The sequence below is a fragment of the Stegostoma tigrinum genome, chromosome 10 (genome assembly GCF_030684315.1).
Source record: "Stegostoma tigrinum isolate sSteTig4 chromosome 10, sSteTig4.hap1, whole genome shotgun sequence".
Taxonomy (NCBI): Eukaryota; Metazoa; Chordata; class Chondrichthyes; order Orectolobiformes; family Stegostomatidae; genus Stegostoma; species Stegostoma tigrinum.
In genome coordinates, this window is record NC_081363.1 from 48,377,563 (window position 1) to 48,399,770 (window position 22,208).

Consider the following 22,208-nt stretch of genomic DNA (forward strand, 5'->3'; position numbering starts at 1 on the left):
GCTGTATAAGGCTCTGGTCAGACGGTGTTTGGAATGTTGTGAACAGTTTTGTGTCCAGTATTTAAGGAAGGATATGCTGGAACAGTTCCACAGGAGATTCATCAGAATAATTTTGAGATGAAAGGTTTGTCATATAAGGAGTGGTTGAGGACTCTGGATCTGTGCTGAATGGAGTTCAGAAGTATAAAGAGGGTCTCTTTGAAACTTACAATACTGAGAGGCTTGGAAAGAGTGGACATGCAGAAGACATTACCATGCTTAGGAAGACTAGGACCTGAGGAGACAACCTCAGAGTGAAGGGACAACCCTTTCGAACTGAGTTGAGGTGGAATTTCTTCATCAGCGGGTGGTTCATCTGTGGAACTCATTGCTGCAGAAAGCTGTGGAGGCCAAATTACTGAGTGTATTTAAGACAAAGTAGGTTCTCATTAGGAAGGCGATCAAGCATGATTGAGAAACCATGAGTCAAATTGTCATAAAGCATAGAAAAAGCCCTTCAGCCCATCAAGTCTGCACGGATTAATCTACCCTTATCCTACTTTCCAGCACTTTGATGCATAAGCCTTGATTATAACAACATTTCAAAATGCTCATCCAAAATGTTTCAAAGATTGTGAGGCTTCCTGCCTTTACTGCCCTCGCAGACGGTTCATGCCTGATTTTTACCATGCCGTGAGTAAAAAAATATTTTCTTTAAATCCTGTCTAAACCACCTGCCCTTCAACTTAAAATTATGTCCTCTTGTTATTGATGCTTCCGCCTGTCAACGCTGTACAATTTAAGCAGGTCCTCTCTCAGCTTTCACTGCTCTGTAGAAAACAACCCAACTCTATCCAGCTTCTCTTCATGTTTAAAATACTCCAACTCAGGCAACATCCTCTGCAGCATAATCACATTCTTGCTGTAGTGTGGTGACCAGAACTGCATGCAAAACTCCAACTGTGCCTAACCGAAGTTTTGTGCAGCTCACCTAACGATCCTGCTCTTACATGCCATGACTGATAAAGGCAAGTGTCCCTTATGCCACGTTGACCACCCTGCTAATTTGTCTTTTTACCTTCAGGGATCTGTGGACAAGCACTCCAAGATCCCTGTGTACCTCTGAGCTTCCTAGTGTCCAGCCATTCATTGAATACTCCCTTGTCTTGTTACTTCCACAGTGCGAGACCTTACACCTTTCAGGATTAAATTTCATCTGCCACTGATCTGCCCATCTGACCAACCTGTTTATGTCTTGCTGAGCCTAAAACCTTCTTCCTCCCTATTAATCAATTAACCATCTGACTATTCATGCCACCTGAGAACTTACTTATTGCACCACCAATCCCAAATTCTCATTTATACTGTTTATTTAGATCATGAACAACAAGGAACCCATCAATGATCCCTGTGGTATACCTCTAGACACTGGCCTCCAGGTAAGCAAACAGCCTTCTAGTGCCACCCTCTGTCTTCTGCCAATTAGCCAGTTTTGGATCGAAGGCACCCTGGATCCCATGTGCGTTACTTCATTTATCATGTCGGAGCTTGTCAAAGGCTTTTCTGGAATGCATAAAAACTACATTACCTTCATCTACACACCAGATCACCTCCATGAAAATTTTAATCAAATTTGTTAGGCATGCCCTCTCTTTGACAAAGCCATGCTGACTAATTCCTGATTAAACCATACTTCTCTGGAGATTAATTTTCTCCTTCAGAACTTTCTCCAGTAGTTTCTCTACCAGTGATGTGAAACTCACTGGTTTATCCCTGTCTACTTCCTGAAAAGTGGAACCACATTAGCTGGATAACATATACGGTGAAGTGATCACACCACAACTAAACAGCGCATGGGCAGAAAGGGATGACCCATCAGATAGAGTAATTCACCATTCACGACTCCTCGGGTACAGAAGCAGTCCTTGTACAAAAAACCAACATCTGGACAAAATGCAGGCCTGTCAAGTAACAAGTGGCAAGTAACACTCACAACACACAAATGCTAGGCAATGACCATCTCCAGTGAGAGACAATTTAACTACTCCCCCATGACATTCAGCGGTGTTACTATCACTGAGTATTTCACTTTTAACATCCTTGGTGGGGGGGGTTACCATTGAGCAGGAACTGAACTGACCTGGATTATCCACTTAAATACAATGGCTGCAAAAACAGGCTAGTGGTTAGGAATACTGCAGCGAGTAACTCACCTCCTGATTGCTCAAAGCCTGACCACCATCTAGAAGCTACACTTGCCTGGATGGGTGCAGCTCCAATAACACTCAAGAAGCTTGGCACCATCCAGGACAAAGCAGCCTGCTTGATTGGCACCACATCCACAAATATCCACTCCCTCTATCACCAACACTTAGTAGAAACAGTGTACTATCTACAAGATGTATGGCAGAAATTCACCAACTAGACAGTACCTTCCAAACCTACGACCGCTTCCATCTGACGGACAAGGGCAGCAGATGCCTGGGAACACCACCACCTCCCAAGTTCCCCTCCAAGCTGCTCACCGTTCTGACTTGATGGGCTGAAAAGGAAAACAGCAGATTTTATACTTCAGCAAGAAAGTCTGCTGCCAGAGAAACTAAATTCCCTACCTTGGAAACAATGAGCTAGCAATCACCCAAAAGCGGTCAAAACAATGTATCCTGCAAGTATGATAATTTTTATATTCCTTCTTTGAGGCATTGGAGGACAACATGTGGGACATGGATTGAAGCATTTCGAGAAGGCAGCTCACCCTCCAACTTCTCAAAGGCATCTTTAATAAATACTGGCCAGCTAGCAATGCCATTGCCCCATGATTGAATAAAAAAATTTCCCCTTGTACTTTCTATTCTCCATTAGCATTTTGGTGACTTGTTTACCTTGCACCTGCTAAATCCCCTCTCTTTTCCTTCTAATCTAGGCCTAAATATTTCTAGACATATAGGCTTCTTTGGTCTTGTTGCTCCTACATGTTACCCTAAGATGTACCTTAAAGTGCACTCTCCCCTTTTACCTTCATGAATGCCCCTCTATTCTGTTATAGATTTTCTCAAGTAGCTATGCCCAGTCTACTTTGGGCAAGTCCCTGCTATATTTCCATAAAATCTGCCTTCCCCCAAGCCAAAACTTTTTTTTTATTTTTGCAGACCATCTCTTTCCTTCTCCATAACAAACTCAAAAACCTTGTGGAAACCTACTGTAAATACTCTCCAAGGTACAAAGATACCTATCAACAATTACCCTTTGTTTTCTGCCACTGAATCTAGCTTGCTACATTCCCCAGGATCCAATTGGCTTTTTTTTAAAAAAACAGTCTTCCAAGTGGAAATTTGTCAAAACCTTGCTAAATTCCATGTAGACCAGATAAACAACATGATCGTCATCAGACCTCAATGTGACTTCCTCCAATAATTCAATCAAGTTAGGCAGATATGATCTTCCTTTGAGATATTAAGAACTGCAAATGCTGGAGTCAGAGATAACACAGTGTGGAGATGGAGGAACACAGCAGGCCTGGCAGCATCAGAGGAGCAGGAAAGCTGACGTTTTGGGTCGGGACCCTTCTTCAGAAGTTCCACATTTCTGAATTCCACATGCCTTCTTAACCACCATATTGACCTATTTCGTTAGCTTCAGATCTCTGAAACTAACAGCATAGGTCAATATGGCAGTTAAGAAGGCTCGTGGAATTTCTGAAGAAGGGTCCTGATCCGAAACATCAGTTTTCCTGCTCCTCCAATGCTGTCTGGCCTGCTGTGTTCCTCTAGCTCCACACTGTCATATAATCTTCCTTTAACTATTCTTGATTTGTCTAAGTGATGGTTTGTCCTGAGTCTCAATACTTGTGTCTCTTAAAAAAAAGTAAATACTCAATTCTGATGTTAGATTATCTGGTCTGCACTTACTTGGTCTATATCTTGTTCTATTTGTAATCAAAGACTGAAACGTTAGCAGTCCTCCAAAATCAGTCCTTTAATCCAGTGGAAATTGGATAATTATGAATAAACCTTCAGCTGCCTTCTTTTAACAGCCTGGAGTACATTTCATCTGGCCCTAGTGATTTATCCACTTCAGGGATGCTCATCCCATTAATACTTCCTCTCTCTCTCTCTCTCTCTCTCTCTCTCTCTCTCTCTCTCTCTCTCTCCCCCCCGCCCTCTCTCTGTCTCGTCTTTGTCACACCTAATTAAACTTGTGGTTAATAACAATGTCTGCATTGCTCACCCTCTTTTGTGAAGGCAGATGCAAAGTAGTCATAAGCAAAGATACCAATATTTTAGCTTCCTGATTTCTTTTTGTGTCTAATCTTGTTTAGTAATCCTCTAATTTAAATGTGCAGATTAGCTATCTTTGGGTTCACCTTGATCTTTCTTGCCAATATTCTTTCATATCTTCTGTTCATTTTTGATTTTATCTCTTTGCTTTCTATCCACTTGGCCTTCCTTAGTACTGAGTTGTCACAGTTGGATGTGAGTTTTTTTTCTGCCTTATCTAACCTTGTAAATTCCTTTATATACTGGTTGCTGCACATTTGGCTGTCCCACCTCTCTCAGTGGGAACATGTTTATTCCTAACTCTTTGAATCCCCGTTTGAATGCCTCCCAGTGCTCTGACACTGTTACTTTCAAATAGGTGATTCCAGTCCACTTTTTCTAAATCAATTCACAGCTTATTAAAATTGGTCTTGTCCCAGTGTAGAACTTTAATTCTTGTTCTGTCTTTGTCCAGTTGTGCAGGGTAACACGGTGGCTCAGTGGTTAGCACTGCTGCCTCACAACATCAGGGACCCGGGTTCAGTTCCACCGCCGGGCGACTATCTGTGTGGAGTTTGCACATTGTCTGTGTGGATTTCCTCCGTGCGCTCCTGCTTCTTCCCACAGTCCAAAGATGTACAAGCTAGGTGGATTGGCCATGCTAAATTAGCCGTAGTGTTCAGGAACGCAGAGCTTAGGTGGGTTATAGGGGGATGGATGGGTGTGGACTTATTGGGCCAAAGGGCCTGTTTCCACACTGTAGGAATTCAATGGCTTCACCTCTCCTACTGCCTGCCAGGCATGTTGGAAGGACTTAAAAGCTGATAATTAACGATTTTAGCCACATACGAATGCACCTTCTATGGTCATAAAATGGGTCTTGATAGCCATGGCAGCTCTGGCCCAGAAATCAGAATGTGAGAGAAATTCACATTAAGGCTTCTTCTCACATTCTATTACCTATGAGTGTGAGATTCAAAACTCTATTGTCTACATCTTTACTTGCATAAAGTCACTTATCACCACACTACTTCCCCCTCCTTTGTTGATTCATAGTAATGTAATGTCTTTATTTTAAAAATTTTTTAACATTGTTTTTATATTCCTTTGTGACCTGGTTCTTCCCTATCTGTGTAATCTTGAACCTCACAACCCTCAGGTCTTTGTTTATTTAATTCTGGTCTCTTGAACATCCCAGAATTTAATTGTTTTACAGTTGGTATCTGTGCCTTAATTGTCATGGCTCTGACCTATGGAGTTCACTTTGCATTATTCTTTTATGATAATCTTTAAAACCTAATTCTTTGACCAAGCTTTTGGCCATTTGACTGAATGGACTGAATTTAACAGCCATGGCTGTGATTCTCTCCACTATCCGGAAAGGTGGAGGGAAATCGCAGTTGCCTTTTTCAGAGACCGTGAATTTGCATGGCCATCAGTTAATTAATTGCCTAGCATCAGAGTTTGCATCTTAAAGCATTAAAGATTCCACCTGTAATAGCTGTGGTCATCAGCTTTTTAGTCTGAGGCATTGCACTGGAAGTGAAGCCATTGGTGTGGCTGCAGCCAGATTGAGCAGTGCGGTTGGTTGAGACCTTGAATGAATATAAATCTGTGGGGCTCGATGGACCCAGTTAGGGCAGCGAATAGGGAGCACAGGGAGGTGCTTTGTTAAAAGACGGTGGGAACTCCCCAAAACCTTTGCTTTTGGTGCTCCCTCTGGCTGTCTGGAGGGCTTGAACCTAGGAGGAATCTGTTAGCTTGTACTGTTTAGCCTCCCCAGTTGAAACACATTCTACCAGTAGCATGGGATTAGGCCATGTGTGTTGCCCCTTATGAACATTTATACATTCTTGCACAGTATGAATGTGTGAAGGACAGCCTCTGTGATTTCTGAGGCTTGCTGACCTGTGGCATTACCTCAGCCAATTCTATTTCTGCTTGTGCTGCATTAATTGCTGATTCATTCAGTTTGAATGTTGTGGATTTGGAGATTTGTCAGTGATGGTTGAGAAATAGCTTAGCAACTGGCGTATTCAAGAATAGTTTCTGCAATTAACAGGAAAGGTGGTACTTCACTTTACCAGCTAAGAAATTTAATTGGGCTTTTTAGTTGATATCTTTTCCTCCTTGGTGGATTGATCCCGTGTCCAAAACACCAAAATAATTTATCCTTTTAAGCCTGAAATAACACACATGAATAGAAAATTTCCAAACTTTTGTGACCAACCTCCCATTTACCTTTCTCCTCAAACTTATAGTCATCTAAACTTCTGTTTGTAGATTAACACAAACCAAGTCCTGTACACTCCACCTCAGTGCTCACTGACCTACATTTTCTCTTAACACCCAGCTTTATAAATTCTCATTCTGGTGTTCAAGCCCCTTCATGGCTTTGGCCCTTTCTATCTTAGTTACTATTCCAGCTATACAAACCACTAGACACTCTGCTTTTCTCTAATGGTAGCTTCATGTCCATCTCTCACTTCTATTGTTGGTCATGACTTAAACGATATATGCCCTGTTTCCATCCCTAAGCCTTTCTTTCACTCTGCCTGTTCCTCCATTTTAAATAGGTTTCAGAATACTTGCTTCTTTAATCTAGTTTTTGGTCACCTGTGTAAATGTCTCCATTGACTTGGTGTTAACTTTGTCTGATAATGTTTGGGTGAAATGCCCATTCATAAGGGTGGTTATAAAATTACAACTTGTCATGTAACCTGATCATCAAGATATATAATATGCATCAGAATAACCCAAAAAGGCAAATTGTTTCAAACAGTCAAGATTAAAAGGAACATATTGCATGAAGCAGATTTTAAGAATATTCAGTTGACTTTTTTGACTGCAATATGCATACTCTTCCTGCACTATACAAACTGTGATATCCCCAATTATTAGTTTTCCCAGACTGTCATATTCCTAATCATTAGTTTTCCAAGAACATTTGGAAGTCAACATTATCTACTTTCAATGGGACCAAAAAAAGACTCCTCATGAGACCATACAGCACAGAATCAAAAAGCTGTACAGCATGGAAACAAACCCTTCTGTCCAACTTGTCCACGACAACCATATATCCTAAATTACCTCAGTCCCATTTGCCAGCATTTGGCCTATATCTATCTAAACCCTTCCGATTCATGTACCCATCCAGACACCTATTAAATCTTGTAATTGTATTGGCTTCGATCACTTCCTCTTGCAGCTCATTCCATACATACACCACCCTCTGCCTGAAAAAGTTTGCCCTTTTGGACCCTTTAAAATCTTTCTCCTCTCACCTTAAACCTATGCCCTCTAGTTTGAAGTCCCCTATCCTGGGAAGAGACCCTGTCTGTTTACCCTATCTATTCCCCTCATGATTTTATAAAGCAAGGTCATCCCTCAGCATCAGGTGCTGCAGGAAATATAGACCTGGCCTATTCAGCCTCTCTCTGTAGCCCGTCCAACTGGCAACATCCTTGTAAATCTTTTCTGAATCCTTCCAAGTTTCATAACATGCTTCCTATGGCAGGGTGACCAGAATTGAATGCAGTATTCCAAAAGTGATCTAACCAATATCCTGTACATCCACAACATGACCTCCCAACTCCTATACTCAATGCACTAAGCAATAAAGGCAAGCGTACCAAATGCTTTCTTAATTATCCTGTCTACTGGAGACTCCACTTTCGAGGAACTGTGAACCTGCACTCCCAAGTTCCCTTTGTTCATTAACACTTGTCCGGAACTTTACCATTAAGTGTGTAAGTCCTGTCCTGGTTTGCCTTTCTAAAATGCAGCACCGAACATCTATCTAAATTAAACTTCATCTGCCACTCCTCGGCCCTTCTGATCAAGGTCCCTTGGACTCTGAGGTAAATTTCTTGGCTGTCCACTGTATCACCAATTTCGGTGTCATCTGCAAACTTACTAGCCGTACCTCCTATGTTCATATCCAAATCATTTATATAAATGGAGAAAAGCAGTGCACTCAGCACTGATTGTTGTGGCACACAGCTGGCCTCCAGTCTGAAAAGCACCCCTCTGCCACTACCCTCTGTCTCTTACTTTTGAGCCAGTTCTATATCCACAGATGCTCCTGAGATGCTGCTTGGCCTGCTGTGTTCGTCCAGCCTCACATTTTATTATCTTGGAATCTCCAGCATCTGCAGTTCCCATCATCTCTATATCCACATGGCTAGTTCTCCCTGTATTCTGCGTGATCTAACATTGTTAACCAGTCTACCATGAGGAATCTTGTCAAACGCCTTACTGAAGTCCGTATAGATCATACCCACTGCTCTGCCTTCATCAATCATCTTCGTTACTTCTTCAAAACAACTCAGTCAAGTCAGTGAGACATGATTTCTTACGCATGAGGCCATGTTGACTATCTCTAATCAGTCTTTGTCTTTCAAGATACGTGTAAAATGATCTGTGGAGAGTGGAAAGTAACTAGGGTCTTAGATGTTTAGCATTTTTCAGGAAGGGTTCTACTGAAGTGTTATAAATCTGATTTTGATTTTTTTTTACAGAAATTTTTCACTAGGTGTCTGCCTCAAATAGCAATAAAACAACTGGTAATATGAATATTTTTTTTTCCTTTTGTAGCTTATGTTAAGGGATGACCCTTCATAAATTTTTTTGTTCGTTGTTCTATTGTTGATTAACTATTCTGTGCTTGGAATAAATTTAGCGCAAGATGGAATACGGAAATCACATTATCATTTTTTTCATCATCAATATAGCATTAGGAATTATCTACTATTAAATAAATGTAGTTTTCCAAGTAGTTTATGGTACACATGTAGCAGTAGTACAAATGTAGTTTTTGTCTCCTCCTAAAATTTTAAATAGGGAATGTGGATCTTGGTACACCATTCATTGTTTATGATAATTCACAGTAGTATGAGCAATTAACATTTTTAACTTGTTGCAACTTGTGAGCCCGCTTTAGTTACAGAATTGAATTTAATCAAAACTACTCATCTTTTTAATCAAATTTGTTATCCTTTAAAATCAAAAATATTAGAATGATATCCCTTAGCGTAAATAGAGGAATATCCTCTCTACTACATCAATTGGGCACTGTAATTTCACAAGTAAAAATGCGTTCATTGAAGAGATGTAAAAGTGAGCACCTTAGTGAGATACTGTGAAGACATTCAAAATCATAAGAGATCTTCAATTAAATATGTAGGGAGAAACTCATTCCTCCAACAAGTGATTTGGTACTCTGAGGTTATAGATTAAAAATAATTGACAAAAGAATGAGAAGAATAAGACTTATTTCCCACATGGTGCTTTCCACTTTTAATCCTATCTTAAGAGGGTAGTGAAAACAGATCCTTTAGCAAATTTCAAACAGCAACTGAACTCATCCTTTCAAGAGAACTTACAAGTATGGAAAAAGAGCTGGCTCAGGTATGGAGGACTGAGTGCATGAATCCTTTGTTATAAGACTCATTTCCCAGATTTTGTGCTAGCAATGACATCAGACTTTTTGTGTTTGTGATCCTCGCTCTTCTCAAATTGGTGCAACTTCTGAGTTTGCAGATATGCAGTTAACAGTGAAAATCTGGATGTTTCTGGCAATGATCTTACACTTTTCTCTAATGTGTACTGTTGGCATTTTCACAGATCTTAGTGAATTAAAAATCACTGACAAGAACTTATCATTTTACACTATTATGTTGATGATAGTAACACTTAGAAAAAGTTAAATATTTTTCATGAGATGTAACTGTGTTATGTCATGAGCATTCTTGAACACCCTCTCTGGCAAGGAAAACAATGTTGTACTTCTGTAAGAACATACTTTTTCATTCTAATAAATTCTATTGCTTTTAATTTTATAGTTTGTTTATAAATTTCAACTTATCTGTAAGCCTCAACCATCTAATTAAAAGTGAAGAATGATCAATTCATTTTATTTCCTGCTTTGTTGTTAGAAGAATTCTTCAATGTGATTAGCTGCTTGTACTCCTGACTACAGCACTGTTGCTGGATGCCTTGAGTTGCCATTGACTTGGTTCAGATTAATGCTTGGAGAGGTGAATTTCATACCGTTGAAGTTGCCAGATCTTTGTGAGCAGTTTTCTTTAAAGTCACTAGTGAGCACTATCACTTTGTTGACTCCAGAATTAGGTCCATTGATTCTATTTTAGGGCAAAGGCTGTGAATGAACTGATGAAATTGGAATAGAATGTTAGGATTTAAAAATAAGGTTACAGAATGGAAGCAATTTTTTTGAAAAAGTTTTAGTTTCATTTTTAATTTGTGTTTAAATATTTATGGAAATATATTTTTGATCATTCCCATTGAAATGACCACGTAAAGGAATGTCTGTTATAAGAATGTCACTGTTTGACAGTTGACTTTATTTTTAAGTGACCAGGTTAACTGGTTCCCATTGACATTCTTTGCATTAGCTTTGGCATTTTGGGTCAAACTTTGGATATGTTTTCATCATTGCTGTTTTATTTGGATCTATACTGTGACAGAAGAGAAAAGCCCAGACTGACTAAGTCAAAGCACAATGGAGCATTTGCTGCTTTAGAGGTACTTTATAAATGCAGATTTCTTTGTAACTGTGCTAGTGTGTAGAATTTCACTTCTGCAGATACTGGGACTTTGACGTGTAGAGGTGGGTGGGGAACTGAAGTGCTAAATAGAATGCTTTCAGTAATGAGTTCTTTTGATAACTTCAATTGAGTGATGACTATTCATGTCTAATATTAAAAAAAGCATAATAATAAAAAAAGTAAGCAATGGTGTGCTTCTGAGACTTTATAAAACTCTAGTTAGGCTCCATTTAGAATACTGTGTCCAATTTTGGGCCCCACATCTCAGGAAGGACATACTGGCACTGGAGCATGTCCAGCGGAGATTCACACGGATGATCCCTGGAATGGTAGGTTTAACGTACAATGAACGGCTGTGGATCCTGGGCTTGTATTCATTAGAGCTTAGAAGGTTGAGGGAAAATCTAATAGAAACTTACAAGTTAATGCATGGCTTAGAAAGGGTAGACACTGGGAAGTTGTTTTCGTTAGGCGGGGAGACTAGGACCCGTGGGCACAGCCTTAGAATTAGAGGGCTTAAATTTAGAACGGAAATGAGGAAACATTTCTTCAGCCAGAGAGTGGTGGACCTGTGGAATTCATTGCCACGGAACGCAGTGGAGGCCGGTATGTTAAATGTCTTCAAGACAGAGATTGATAAATTCTTGCTCTTGCAAGGAATTAAGGGCTGCGGGGAGAGTGCAGGGAAGTGGAGTTGAAATGCCCATCAGCCATGATTAAATGGCGGAGTGGACTTGCTGGACTGAATGGCCTTACTTCCACTTCTATGACTTAAGGTCTTATATTGTAAGACTATGGTATTCAGCAGTAGTATTCTTGCAAGTATTTTAACAAATTTTGTGTTTAAGCCTGACAACCAAGAATGTAGATTCAAACTCTAACATAACATTCAAGTGTAGTAACATTGATGTATATGCTAATTACAACCTATCTCATTGAATAGGAACCCATAATATCAAGTCAAATGATGATTTTTAAACCTCATCTCAATACTGGTAGGAATAATCTATTCAGCCTGCTGAGAAACTGCTTGGATTGGGACAGTGTTAGCTTTACACTGCATCCAATTTCATCTCCCACAGAAGTTAATGGATAACAGTGGACAGGATGTAAAAATCAGTATTTAATTTGATCGATCAGATTTCCCACATGCTGAGCAGAGTTTAAAATAACTTCATTGGATGAAGTACTGTTTTGTTGAAGAGTTTTGCTTAGTTTTTTAATTAAATCCTTGTGTTTCATTGTGTTAAGTGAAATGTGTTTTAAAAACCCCATAGTATGATTTGAAGAGCTATATTGGTTCTCCTGACATTCTGTGCCTATCTGATGAAGTTGTTTTATTGTTCGTGCTATTCAGTTTTATATAGAATAGATGCTTCCATTCACTTAGTTGTCAGTGTACATCTAAGAAATTAATTGTTTTGACACGTTTTTGAACGAGATGATGAAGTACCATTTAAGCGTGTCCTTTTTAAAATTATATGTAGTTAATCTTCCTAATTATGAGGAAAATGATAAATGGTAAGTGTGGTCAAACTATAGTTTGTAATTGACTTCTGATGCTATAAATGAATACATAACTTGGAGCTGTAACTAACATTTGGAAGGAAATCATTTATTTCTCCCAATTAAATTTCCTTAGTTTTAGACTTTAGTGATGACTTCTGGAGAGAAAAGTGTTTATGAAGAGCTGACAGCAGAACATTGCAGATGCCTTTAATGAGAAGTTATTGTGATCCCAGCTAATATTATCATCAGACAGGTCAGATCTCAGATAGGAACCTGGCTTGATATATCATATTTTAGTTTTAACAAAGTAATCTTTCATTGAAAGACAAGCATGCAATGCTGCAGATTTTCTTTTTAACAATAAAAGAGGTTTATTAACAAAAGATGTCAATATAAAATAGAATAAACCAAATCATTTACTTGTAGTACAAATTCAAAGATTTTTAAACATGCAATAAAAGTGTAATTCCAGTAATCCCAAAACGCTCCTTTCTAAATTGAAAAGAAACAAAACAGCTTTTGTGTAGAACCCAAAACACCACTTATGGAGTCTTACAGTGCAGAAACAGACATTTTGGTCCAACTCGTCCATGCGATAAGATATCCCAATCTGAACTAATCCCACTTGCCAGTATTTGACCATATTACTCTAAATCCTTTCTATTCACATATGCATCCAGATGCCTTTTCAATGTTGTACCTCCCTCCAGGACTTCCTCTGGCAGCCCGTTCTATTCATGTACCACCTTCAGCATGAAAAAGTTACCTCTCAGGTCGTTTTTTAAATTTTTCCCTTCTCACCATAAACCTATGCTGTCTAGTTTTGGACTCCCCCACCTTTGGAAAAAGACTATGGCTGTTCACCTTATCCATGCCTGTCATTATTTTAAAAACTTCTATTAGGTCGCCCCTCAGCCTCCAATGCTCCAGCAAAAAAGCTCCAGCTTATTCAGCCACTCACTATAACTTAAACCCTGTAGTCCTATGAACATCCTTGTAATTCTTTTCTGCACCCTCTGAAGTTTAATAACGTCTTGTAGAAGGACAACTAGAATCATATGCAATATTCTAAAAATTGCACCACCAATGTCCTGTACAAGTACAATGTGACATCCCAACGTCTGTACTCTGTTCTGACCAAGGAAGGCAAGTGTGCTAAACACCTTCTTCACTACCCTGTCTGGCTGAGACTCCACTTCCAAGGAACTATGCACCTGCATCCCCAAGTCTCTCTATTTGGCAACTGTCCCCAGGGCCCTATCATTAACTGTATAAATCCCTGTTGTACATTACTCACACTGGAGTCTCTGTATCAAACACCTCAGTAGGTTCAAGTCAGTTGTGACATCACTTCAAACTGCAGGTAGCTTCTGCCTGGAGTACATCTGGTTAAATGTACTCAGCTTTCAGTAACCTTCCTCAGGCTTTTGTCTCAACACCTTTGGTCTGGGACTAACATTAACTTCTCACACTAAGGTAACTAATTTTACAATATATTCATACCTTCTCAGGAGTATCCGCCTATGTAACCATGCTATTCCAAGGACCTCAGAGGACTACTCTACTTGGAGTAAAAACTGAAACCCAAAAATCTCCCTGTCCTTCTATGGGTGTTTCCCATAAGCTTTACGAAAACAAGTTCTAGATATTCCCAATAAATCTTGAGGTCCCATTGTTTATATTAATTAAATTTTTTAAAAATCTAAAATATATTCACTGGTGTTGTATAAAATTCATTCATTCTAAGGCCAGGCCAAATCAAAACTATTTTAAAAGAAATCACCATGGCTACTGGAATACTTAACAAATTAAAAATTAAACTTCAGACATGCGGAAACCCAAATCTACATTAAAAAATAAATATATGTTATATAAAGTCATGGCATTTACATCACATAATAAGCATTTGTGAGTAGGCACTGCACTTTCAAACATAGAAATAATATATATCTTGGTTGAAAAATATGTTTACTTTGTGATACAGCTCATTATAAACCTGTGTCAATATCCACAGACTGTTCAGTTTTACAAAAATAGCTTACTTTATTCAAAATAGCCAGTGTGCAGCAGTGCTGAAGAAGCTATTTAAAAAAAAACTAGTTTTTAATCAGATGACACCATTATTTGTTTGGTCTTTCTTGAATTGTAATATATCCTTTAAATATTTTTGTACAGTTGTTAAGTATGCCTCACTCTTAGAGGGTCCAAAGCTTTTAACAACAACACTTAAAAACTGATAGAACATAAATCAAAATATCTATTATTGTGACCACAGCATAGGGTGTGATTTTCTCTTCCCTGGAGTTGGTGTGATTAGTGGACAGAAGAAATAATGAGGCGAGTTGACCCTGCGTAGAAACTCAACCTCTTCTTGCCACATATGGTCTGAGCTAGAAGATTGATGGATGGTTTTTTAACCTGCTACCAATTAAGACCCTTAAGTGGTCACTAATAGTTAGATAAGGGTTTTCGTTTGCTATTTCTACAATTGTCTGCCCCTCCAGCAGGCTAGAAAGGTGGCTAATGGGAAACTTGAGCAATCTTCCTGTTGGATTATAGGGATGGGAAAGCAGGTGGGAGGCCCCTGCTTCTTAACCATTCCAGTCCATGTGTTGAGTTGTTAGAGATCATGAATCTAAAAATGTTTTGTAGGAGCAGCCTTAGCAAGTTCCTGAATGCATCTTGTTGATGTTTTATACTGCAGCCACAATGCTTTGGTAGTAGAGGGAGTGAATGTTTAAAGTGGTGGATGTCTTGCCAATCAAGTGGATTCCTTTGTCCTCGCTGATGAATTTCTCGAATGTTCTTGAAGCTGCACTCATTGAAGCAAATGGAATTCATCACACTCCTGATTTAAGGAGTTAGGAGCTGAGTTGCTTGTTGCAGAATTTCCAGTCCTCAATGCTTATATAACCACAGCGTTTATATGCTGATCCAGCTGATGAGTGCTTCAGCATTCATTATGCTGTTGAATGTCAAGGATAGGTGATTGGACTCTCATTTGGGATTACCATTGCCGACACTTGTATTGCACATGCCTTTCTGCTTTTTAAACTTGATTACATTTCACTTCAAGCGTCAGCTTTTATGCAACAGGGGAAATATGCTAGAATATTTTGCTGCAAGCTAGAAGACTTTGCAGGTCCTCCAACTGTTCTAGTTGGTTTGCAATAGTTGCAAGACACCATATACTTACTGGAGCTTCTTGCTTTCTATAGAAGCAGGGGAGTTGCTCATCAGAAGAGTTATGTTTTGGACATTTGCAATGGAGTCAACTGTGTTAAGGTGTCTGTGTGGTCCCATGCACCACTCTATTCAATGCTGCTCAAACAATTTGCACAGAGTGATGGAGTTTTACAGCACAGAAACAGACCCTTCGGTCCAACTTGTCTATGCTGACCAGTCTTCCCAGTCTGACCTAGTCCCATTTGCCAACATTTGGCTCATATCTCTAAACCTTTTTTATTCATAAACCCATCCAGATGCCTTTCAAATACTGTAATTTTACCCGCATCCACCACTTCCTCTGGCAGCTTGATCCAAACATGCACCACCCTCTGTGTATGCCTCAGGTCCCTTATTTTAAATCTTATTTTTGCAAGTGAAAAAAGATGCATTTGTTAATTTACTATTATTAAATTATCTATATTGTGCCTTTGAAACAAACATATTGATCAGAAACATTTATAAGAATATAATAGCCTTTATTGTCATGTACACTGGAAAGACTGCAATGAAAAGTTTGTAATGTTGCTGCTCAATGCCATCTTAGGTACAGGGTACCTAGGTACAGATACTTTAAGTGTTGTTACAGAATTGAAATAGTAAAGTACTCACCTGGGAACACAGTTTAAAAGTCCAGAATGAGAATAAAAACTGTCTTCAAAGTACTCAGGTTATGGTCCTCTCTCACTGAGTCCGTACCTGCTGGGCTTGAGAACATGAGGCCTCGCTGCATCCATGTGCTGGCCTCCATCCAGGATTTGCCTCCAGGACTCATCTCCCCTGCTGGCCTGGGCTTGCCTCTGCCTCTGCTTTGGCTGCGACTCAGCTCCCAGCTCAATCTGCCTTTGCTCTGCTCTCGCTTTGATTGCAACTCGCCTTTGGGACTCGGCCTGCACGTGTTCTGCTGCGATTCTGACAGCAGCTCGCATCCAGTTTTGCTCTGCTGCTCCGGGACTCAGCTCACTTCTGGCACTTGGCCTGTGCTCGCTTGCTTCCTGTTCCGGCTGTGACTCGCTTGTGGGACTCAGCCCCTACAGCTGTGGCTCATCTCCCATGCTGGACTAGCCTTGGACTCTGTGTTCTTCATTCCAAGTAGGGTACTTGAAGAAGTTAAAAGTTTGGGTGAGGTGTGTGGAAGAAAAATTTCAGCAAGAGGAGGGCTAAAAAAGGAAATGGAGCTGGTGAGCAGAGGAGCTGGAGCATCTGACTCTGCCGCCATCTTAGAAGATGTAATAAAGGCCAAATTATTTGATAGTTATTTCATAATAGAAATTTACTGCAACTTTTGTTTTGTGCACAGATACAATGGTTCTCTTCCAAATGGAGACAGAGGGCGCAGGAAAAGCAGATTTGCTCTTTACAAACGATCCAAACCTAATGGAGTCAAGCCCAGCACAGTGCATGTTATTTCCACTCCCCAGGCTTCCAAGGTATGTGGTTAAATTGGTTGGTTGAAATAACCATTATTATAATTACAACAGAGTTTGTGCCACTTGAGATTTCTTGTTGGCCCAATTTCCGCTCCATCATTAATATTTCCCTTCACTGAATCTAAACATTTTTTTGCATTTTTTAAATGATATTGTCTTGCGCTTGGTACTGCATAAGACATTGTATACACACCTTGGTGCCATCCTTTCTATTTACCCCTTTCTCCGCTACGTGCAAAGGAGTAACATTAACATGACTTGCAATGAGGTTCAGTAACTTGCTTTGTAAAAGTACAGTAAATCCATCCTCACTTTGTTAAAAAGCAGTCCATTTCCCAATTCAGTCCACAATTTAAAAATAATGTAAAATTAAGAGACAGCATTGCTGTCTTTACAGCATTACTTTGTCAAGATAGTGTAGAAGAATTCTGTATTGGTGTACATTATATTCAACATCCATATTCAAATTTAGCGTACAATACACACGGGTTAACGAACCCTAAACTATGGTATGAGAATTGCATGCACAGTTACTCCAATGAGCGATTAAAATACTGAACTCAAACTGCCTTGCCTGCCCACTATTTGATGCTTCCCCGACCTAACCATTACAAACATCACATTTCAATTGTCCCCATCTCCCATTCCCCAGTCTTTTCTAATCCCTTTTTCCTCTCCACCTCTGTCTCTGACCCGGTGCCAAAGGCCTGATCACCTTGCAATCTAGCTGGCCAGGAAACATGTCCTAATGTGTTTCTGACCAGTGGGTTTTAAAATGCAGTTGTTGTGAAATGCTAGATCATAAAATCAGTTTGAGCTGAATGTTGGATGTGCTGCTTGAGACACTGGTGACAGGTGTGTAAGAGGTTAACAAATGCATAGCAACCAAGGTCACTTTATGTCCCCAAGCTTTCACCCTGTTTTACTGGATTATTCCTCATTCCTGCAGATGCTTATATTTGATTCCTAATTAGTCACCACACATTCCTTTAGAGTGAAAGAGCTCATTTTAATTTACAAGCTATGAACAGGTTTCTGCTGTTTGTTTTTAACATTAGAGGTGGCATAATGGTAATGCCACTGGACTAGTATCCAGAATCTCACCACAGCAGCTGGTGAAATCCAAGTTCAATTAACTTAAGACTCTTGTGACAAAGTGGTAGTGCCCTTACCTCAGCCAGGAGGCCCAGGTTCAAGCCCCACCAGTTCAGAGATGTGTAGTAATATTTCTGAACAAGTTGATTAGAAAACAATCTAGAAACTGCTCAAGTGACTTTCTCTTGTGGATCTAAGAGCCTAACAGCCTCTGTTACATAATCTGTCATTCAAGATATGAACAGTTGTTTGGCAGTGCTTGATGACACTTTGTCATCTACCGGGAGAAGTTGTTCATCTTGATTATAATCTAACTGTCTATTAATTATATTTAATTTTAATAAATGGAGATAGAACCTTTTTGAATTAATCAGCATCCGACTTTAGAACTAATGTAAGATCATTAGTTTGATAACATCCTTACAAACTGAAAACTGTGCATTTCAGGGTGTAGGTCAGTGCTGTTTTTAATTCTGCGATGGCATTTTTGGTGATGCTCACAAGGCTATTGTTTATTATCTGTTTCTAATTGCCCCTCAACTCAGTGAGCCATCCATTCACAGGTAGTTCAAGGTCAATGACATTGTTGTTGCTCTTTTCTTCCTTAAAGGACTTTGGGGCAGGACGTACAGTCAGATCTGATACGTCGGGGTTGCCCCACGTTATGTAGGGAATTCTCATCCTGAAGTGATCAATTAGTGGCTGCATTGTGGGCTTGCCATCAAATTAAGGACACTTAATGAACATTCAAAGCTCAAGGGCCAATGGGAAACTCTCCAGCAAGGAAGAAGAAACAGCCTGCCTTTCAAATTAGGGAGAAAATACATCTCAATATCTTTACAACTTTTGAAACTTCTAAATAAGACAAATAGACTCAGCAGCCAAGTTACCTTTCTGTATCTTCTTTGTAGGCTACCCTGTGGATTCAGGTGTAGGTAGTTAAGTAGGGAAGGCCTCAGAAGTCGACTTGCTTCACTAGACCACTGTCCTGAAGCCGTGCCCAGTTAGCTGTGTTATATCCCCACACCTCAGGAGTCAGAGGCTGATTGGAACATGCTGGTTAGCTAGCCTGTGATTTTAGATTTTAATAGGCCTGTATCAATTGGCCTTCAGTTCCTGTTGCTCATAGATTGCTGTACTGCCTTCAAGAAAATGGCCAACTGGCACAGATGTTCACATTTGCCATCTTTCACGCTATTTAGATGCTAAAAAGTCTTTTGCTCTGTGCATTCATTATGGTGTTTTCATGTAATGAGAAACGAAAGGCTGATTTCCCAGCTGTTTGGAAGTTTCAATTTTAGTTCTTGAAACAGAAGTATCCATATTGGGTGTTTCATGCAATAACGTGTTTGAAGCTAGGTGGAGAGAGATATCTTGGTAACCAGAACTGTTTATTGATCTATGTACATTATGTTCAGGGCAAAGAGAGATGGGTACATTACAATCATGGAAGGCTGCACTTGCTGACACTTGTGGTGATAGCACTCATAAATACATTTGCAGAATGTGTGAGGAAATACCTAACAAATACCAAAAAGTTAAAAAGATGTATGTCAGGTAAGAAAAATAACTTGTTAAACTTAGTAGGGTTCCTTGTTTAATTTTTAAAAGTTGGCTTAATAGAGTCATTGAGATGCACAGCACGGAACAAACCCTTCAGTCCAATACTGACCTAAATTAATTTAGACACATTTGCCAGCATTTGGCCCTTATCCCTCTAAAACCTTCCTATTCATATACCCATCCAGATACCTTTTAAATGTTGTAATTAGACAGCCTCTGCTACTTCCTGAGGCAGTTCATCACCTGACCTGTTTATAACTGTATACTGTGTATGCATTTGCATCCATTGGGAGCAAAGAATATGGCAAGGAAGTGACCTCTTGGGTTGTTTTGGCCATCTTTGTGATTGGTTCAGAGTAGCACTGCAAGGATGGATATAAATAGGCTGCTTGTCATCCTTTGTAGTGCATTGCATAGAGATGTTAGTTGGTGGAGATGCCGCTGTGGAACAATGAAAATGCAGATATCCTTACAGAAATTTGCCGTCTCAGATTTTGAAGTAAATATATGGATAGTATTTTTCTAGTTATTTTCTTTTTCAGTGAAAAAATCTTTTAGGTTACGCTGTGGTACTAGTTGTAGCATGTTGAATGTGACATGTTAATAAGGGTCGATTAATCAGGTTGGAGCCCTGCCACAATGTTGCCGTCATGTATTGTGGCCTTTAAATGGGCAATTAATGATCATTGGCATAATGGCCCAGGTAGACTTTGTTTAAATGCAGTCTGTACTTGATTGAGAGTTGTGCCTTTCTTTGGGAAGGGCTATTGAAAGCTATCTCTGCCCTTGCTGCTGATTTTTTTTTGCCCCTCCACTGCATCACTGTTTGTGGCTTGGGATTCACTGACAGTCCTGGGCCTCACGTGTCAAATTGGCAGCACCTTTTCTGTGAACCTGTGGAAGGCTTGCTGCTGTCCAGTTGAGTGTCTGAGTGGCACTTAGTATAGTTAACCTTCCTAAAACAGGTGATGCGGGGCTCTTGCTGGTTTCTCAGTTGGCAGATGAGAGAGACCCCCCCCCCCCCCCCCCCCGCTTTGCCTCCATTAAATGCTACCTAAGGCATGTGCCTTTACTAAGGCTATAATTTATGCCTTTGATCAAACTGTAAATAGAATTCTTGAAAAAATGACCATTTTAGTTGATCAAATATTCAATATTTACATATTCAATTCTTGATTTTCTGCATAGAATTTCATAACACATTTGTCAATTTATTTTGTACTTCCCCTATATAATCGTTTTCTCAAATTTTCAATCAACACGTTGGATAATATTAGATTAAGTGCAGAGTTCCATGTTGCCTACTTGAGGAAAAAAGGAACAGCATAGTGGTCCAATACTTCTTGTAACTTTTAATCATTTCACAAATTTGTATTGCATATTATCACTATTGTATATCATAACTTCTGCAGTATGATTCTCTGCACTCGACTGAAACTGAAATATTGGAATAAATGTCCTATAAGTATATACACTGTAAATACATGCTATGCTTGATTAATGTAAGTTTTGAGAGCCAAAAAAAGAAATAGAAGTTCAAGATCTGCAGCTGAGTAACTTGAATTTCAAAAGCATGACAATTGCCTTTTTAAACAACATTTTTGATTGTGAAGTCATCACATTATGTGGCACCTTACATACTACACTTTCAGTGAGATTACTTATTGAACTGTATCATTTAAGAGCTGCCATTTAAGTGGCATTTAATGCCACCCAACCTCTTCAATTGACAAAGGCAACAACAAGCAATAATCTTTTCCTTGTAATTGGCAAATTGTTTCCAGAGGTTTTCAAAATTTTTAAAAGGTTCCATTTTTTCCTTACTTTTGCTTTTTACTCCTCTATCAATTCAGTCTCTTCATTTTTTTTATGCCTTTACTTAATTTGACTCTAATGCACCCCACATTCTTCTGCATTTTCTGTGTCCATCTTTGCTTAAATATCATTCATTTAATTCGTTCTGATTCTAAGGTTGTGCTCCCTTGTCCCCACCAGCAGACAACTTTGTAATTTAGTTTACTGTACCTATTAGTTTCAAAATCCTAATACTCCCTTACTAAAACACACCATAACCTTCTATATTCTAGGAAACACGTTTAGTTTATTCATACTCCTTTCAAAATTGTAATTCCATATTAAATCACACCACAATCTTCCATATTTTACGGAAAACAAGCCTAATTTATGCATTTTTCTCCAATTTAACCTTTGGACCCCCCCAGTAACATTCCAGGGAATCTACAGTTAACGCCTTTCAAGGAAAATATAACTAAGAGGCACTGCCCTAGGCTGTATGCAGTATTTAAAATGCAGATTAGCTGTGGCTTTGTATAGCTGCAACAAAACTACTTCTCCCTGGATATTACAGCCCTTTGGGTCTGAACAAAAACAAAGTTGCTGGAAAAGCTCAGTAGGTCTCGCAGGATAAATCAGAGTTAACATTTCGGGTCCGGTGACCTTCCTCAGAACCAGACCGAAACTTTAACTCCGTTTTTCCTTCACAGATGCTGCCAGACCTGCTGAGCTTTTCCAGCAACTTTGTTTTTGTTCCTGATTGACAGCATCTGCAGTTCTTTCGGTTT

General features: G+C 39.4%; 1 protein-coding gene across 7 annotated transcripts in view; it reads left to right on the plus strand.

The window, feature by feature from the left end:
- The window catches only part of LOC125455747 (E3 ubiquitin-protein ligase pellino homolog 2), a 206,891-nt gene that overhangs the window by 94,327 nt on the left and 90,356 nt on the right, over positions 1-22,208 (plus strand). For all 7 annotated transcript variants that reach the window (XM_059649173.1, XM_059649174.1, XM_048538143.2 and 4 more), the window contains one exon: positions 16,839-16,968. In XM_059649173.1, the coding sequence (XP_059505156.1) occupies positions 16,839-16,968 (130 nt within the window). The remainder of the gene's footprint in view (positions 1-16,838; positions 16,969-22,208) is intronic.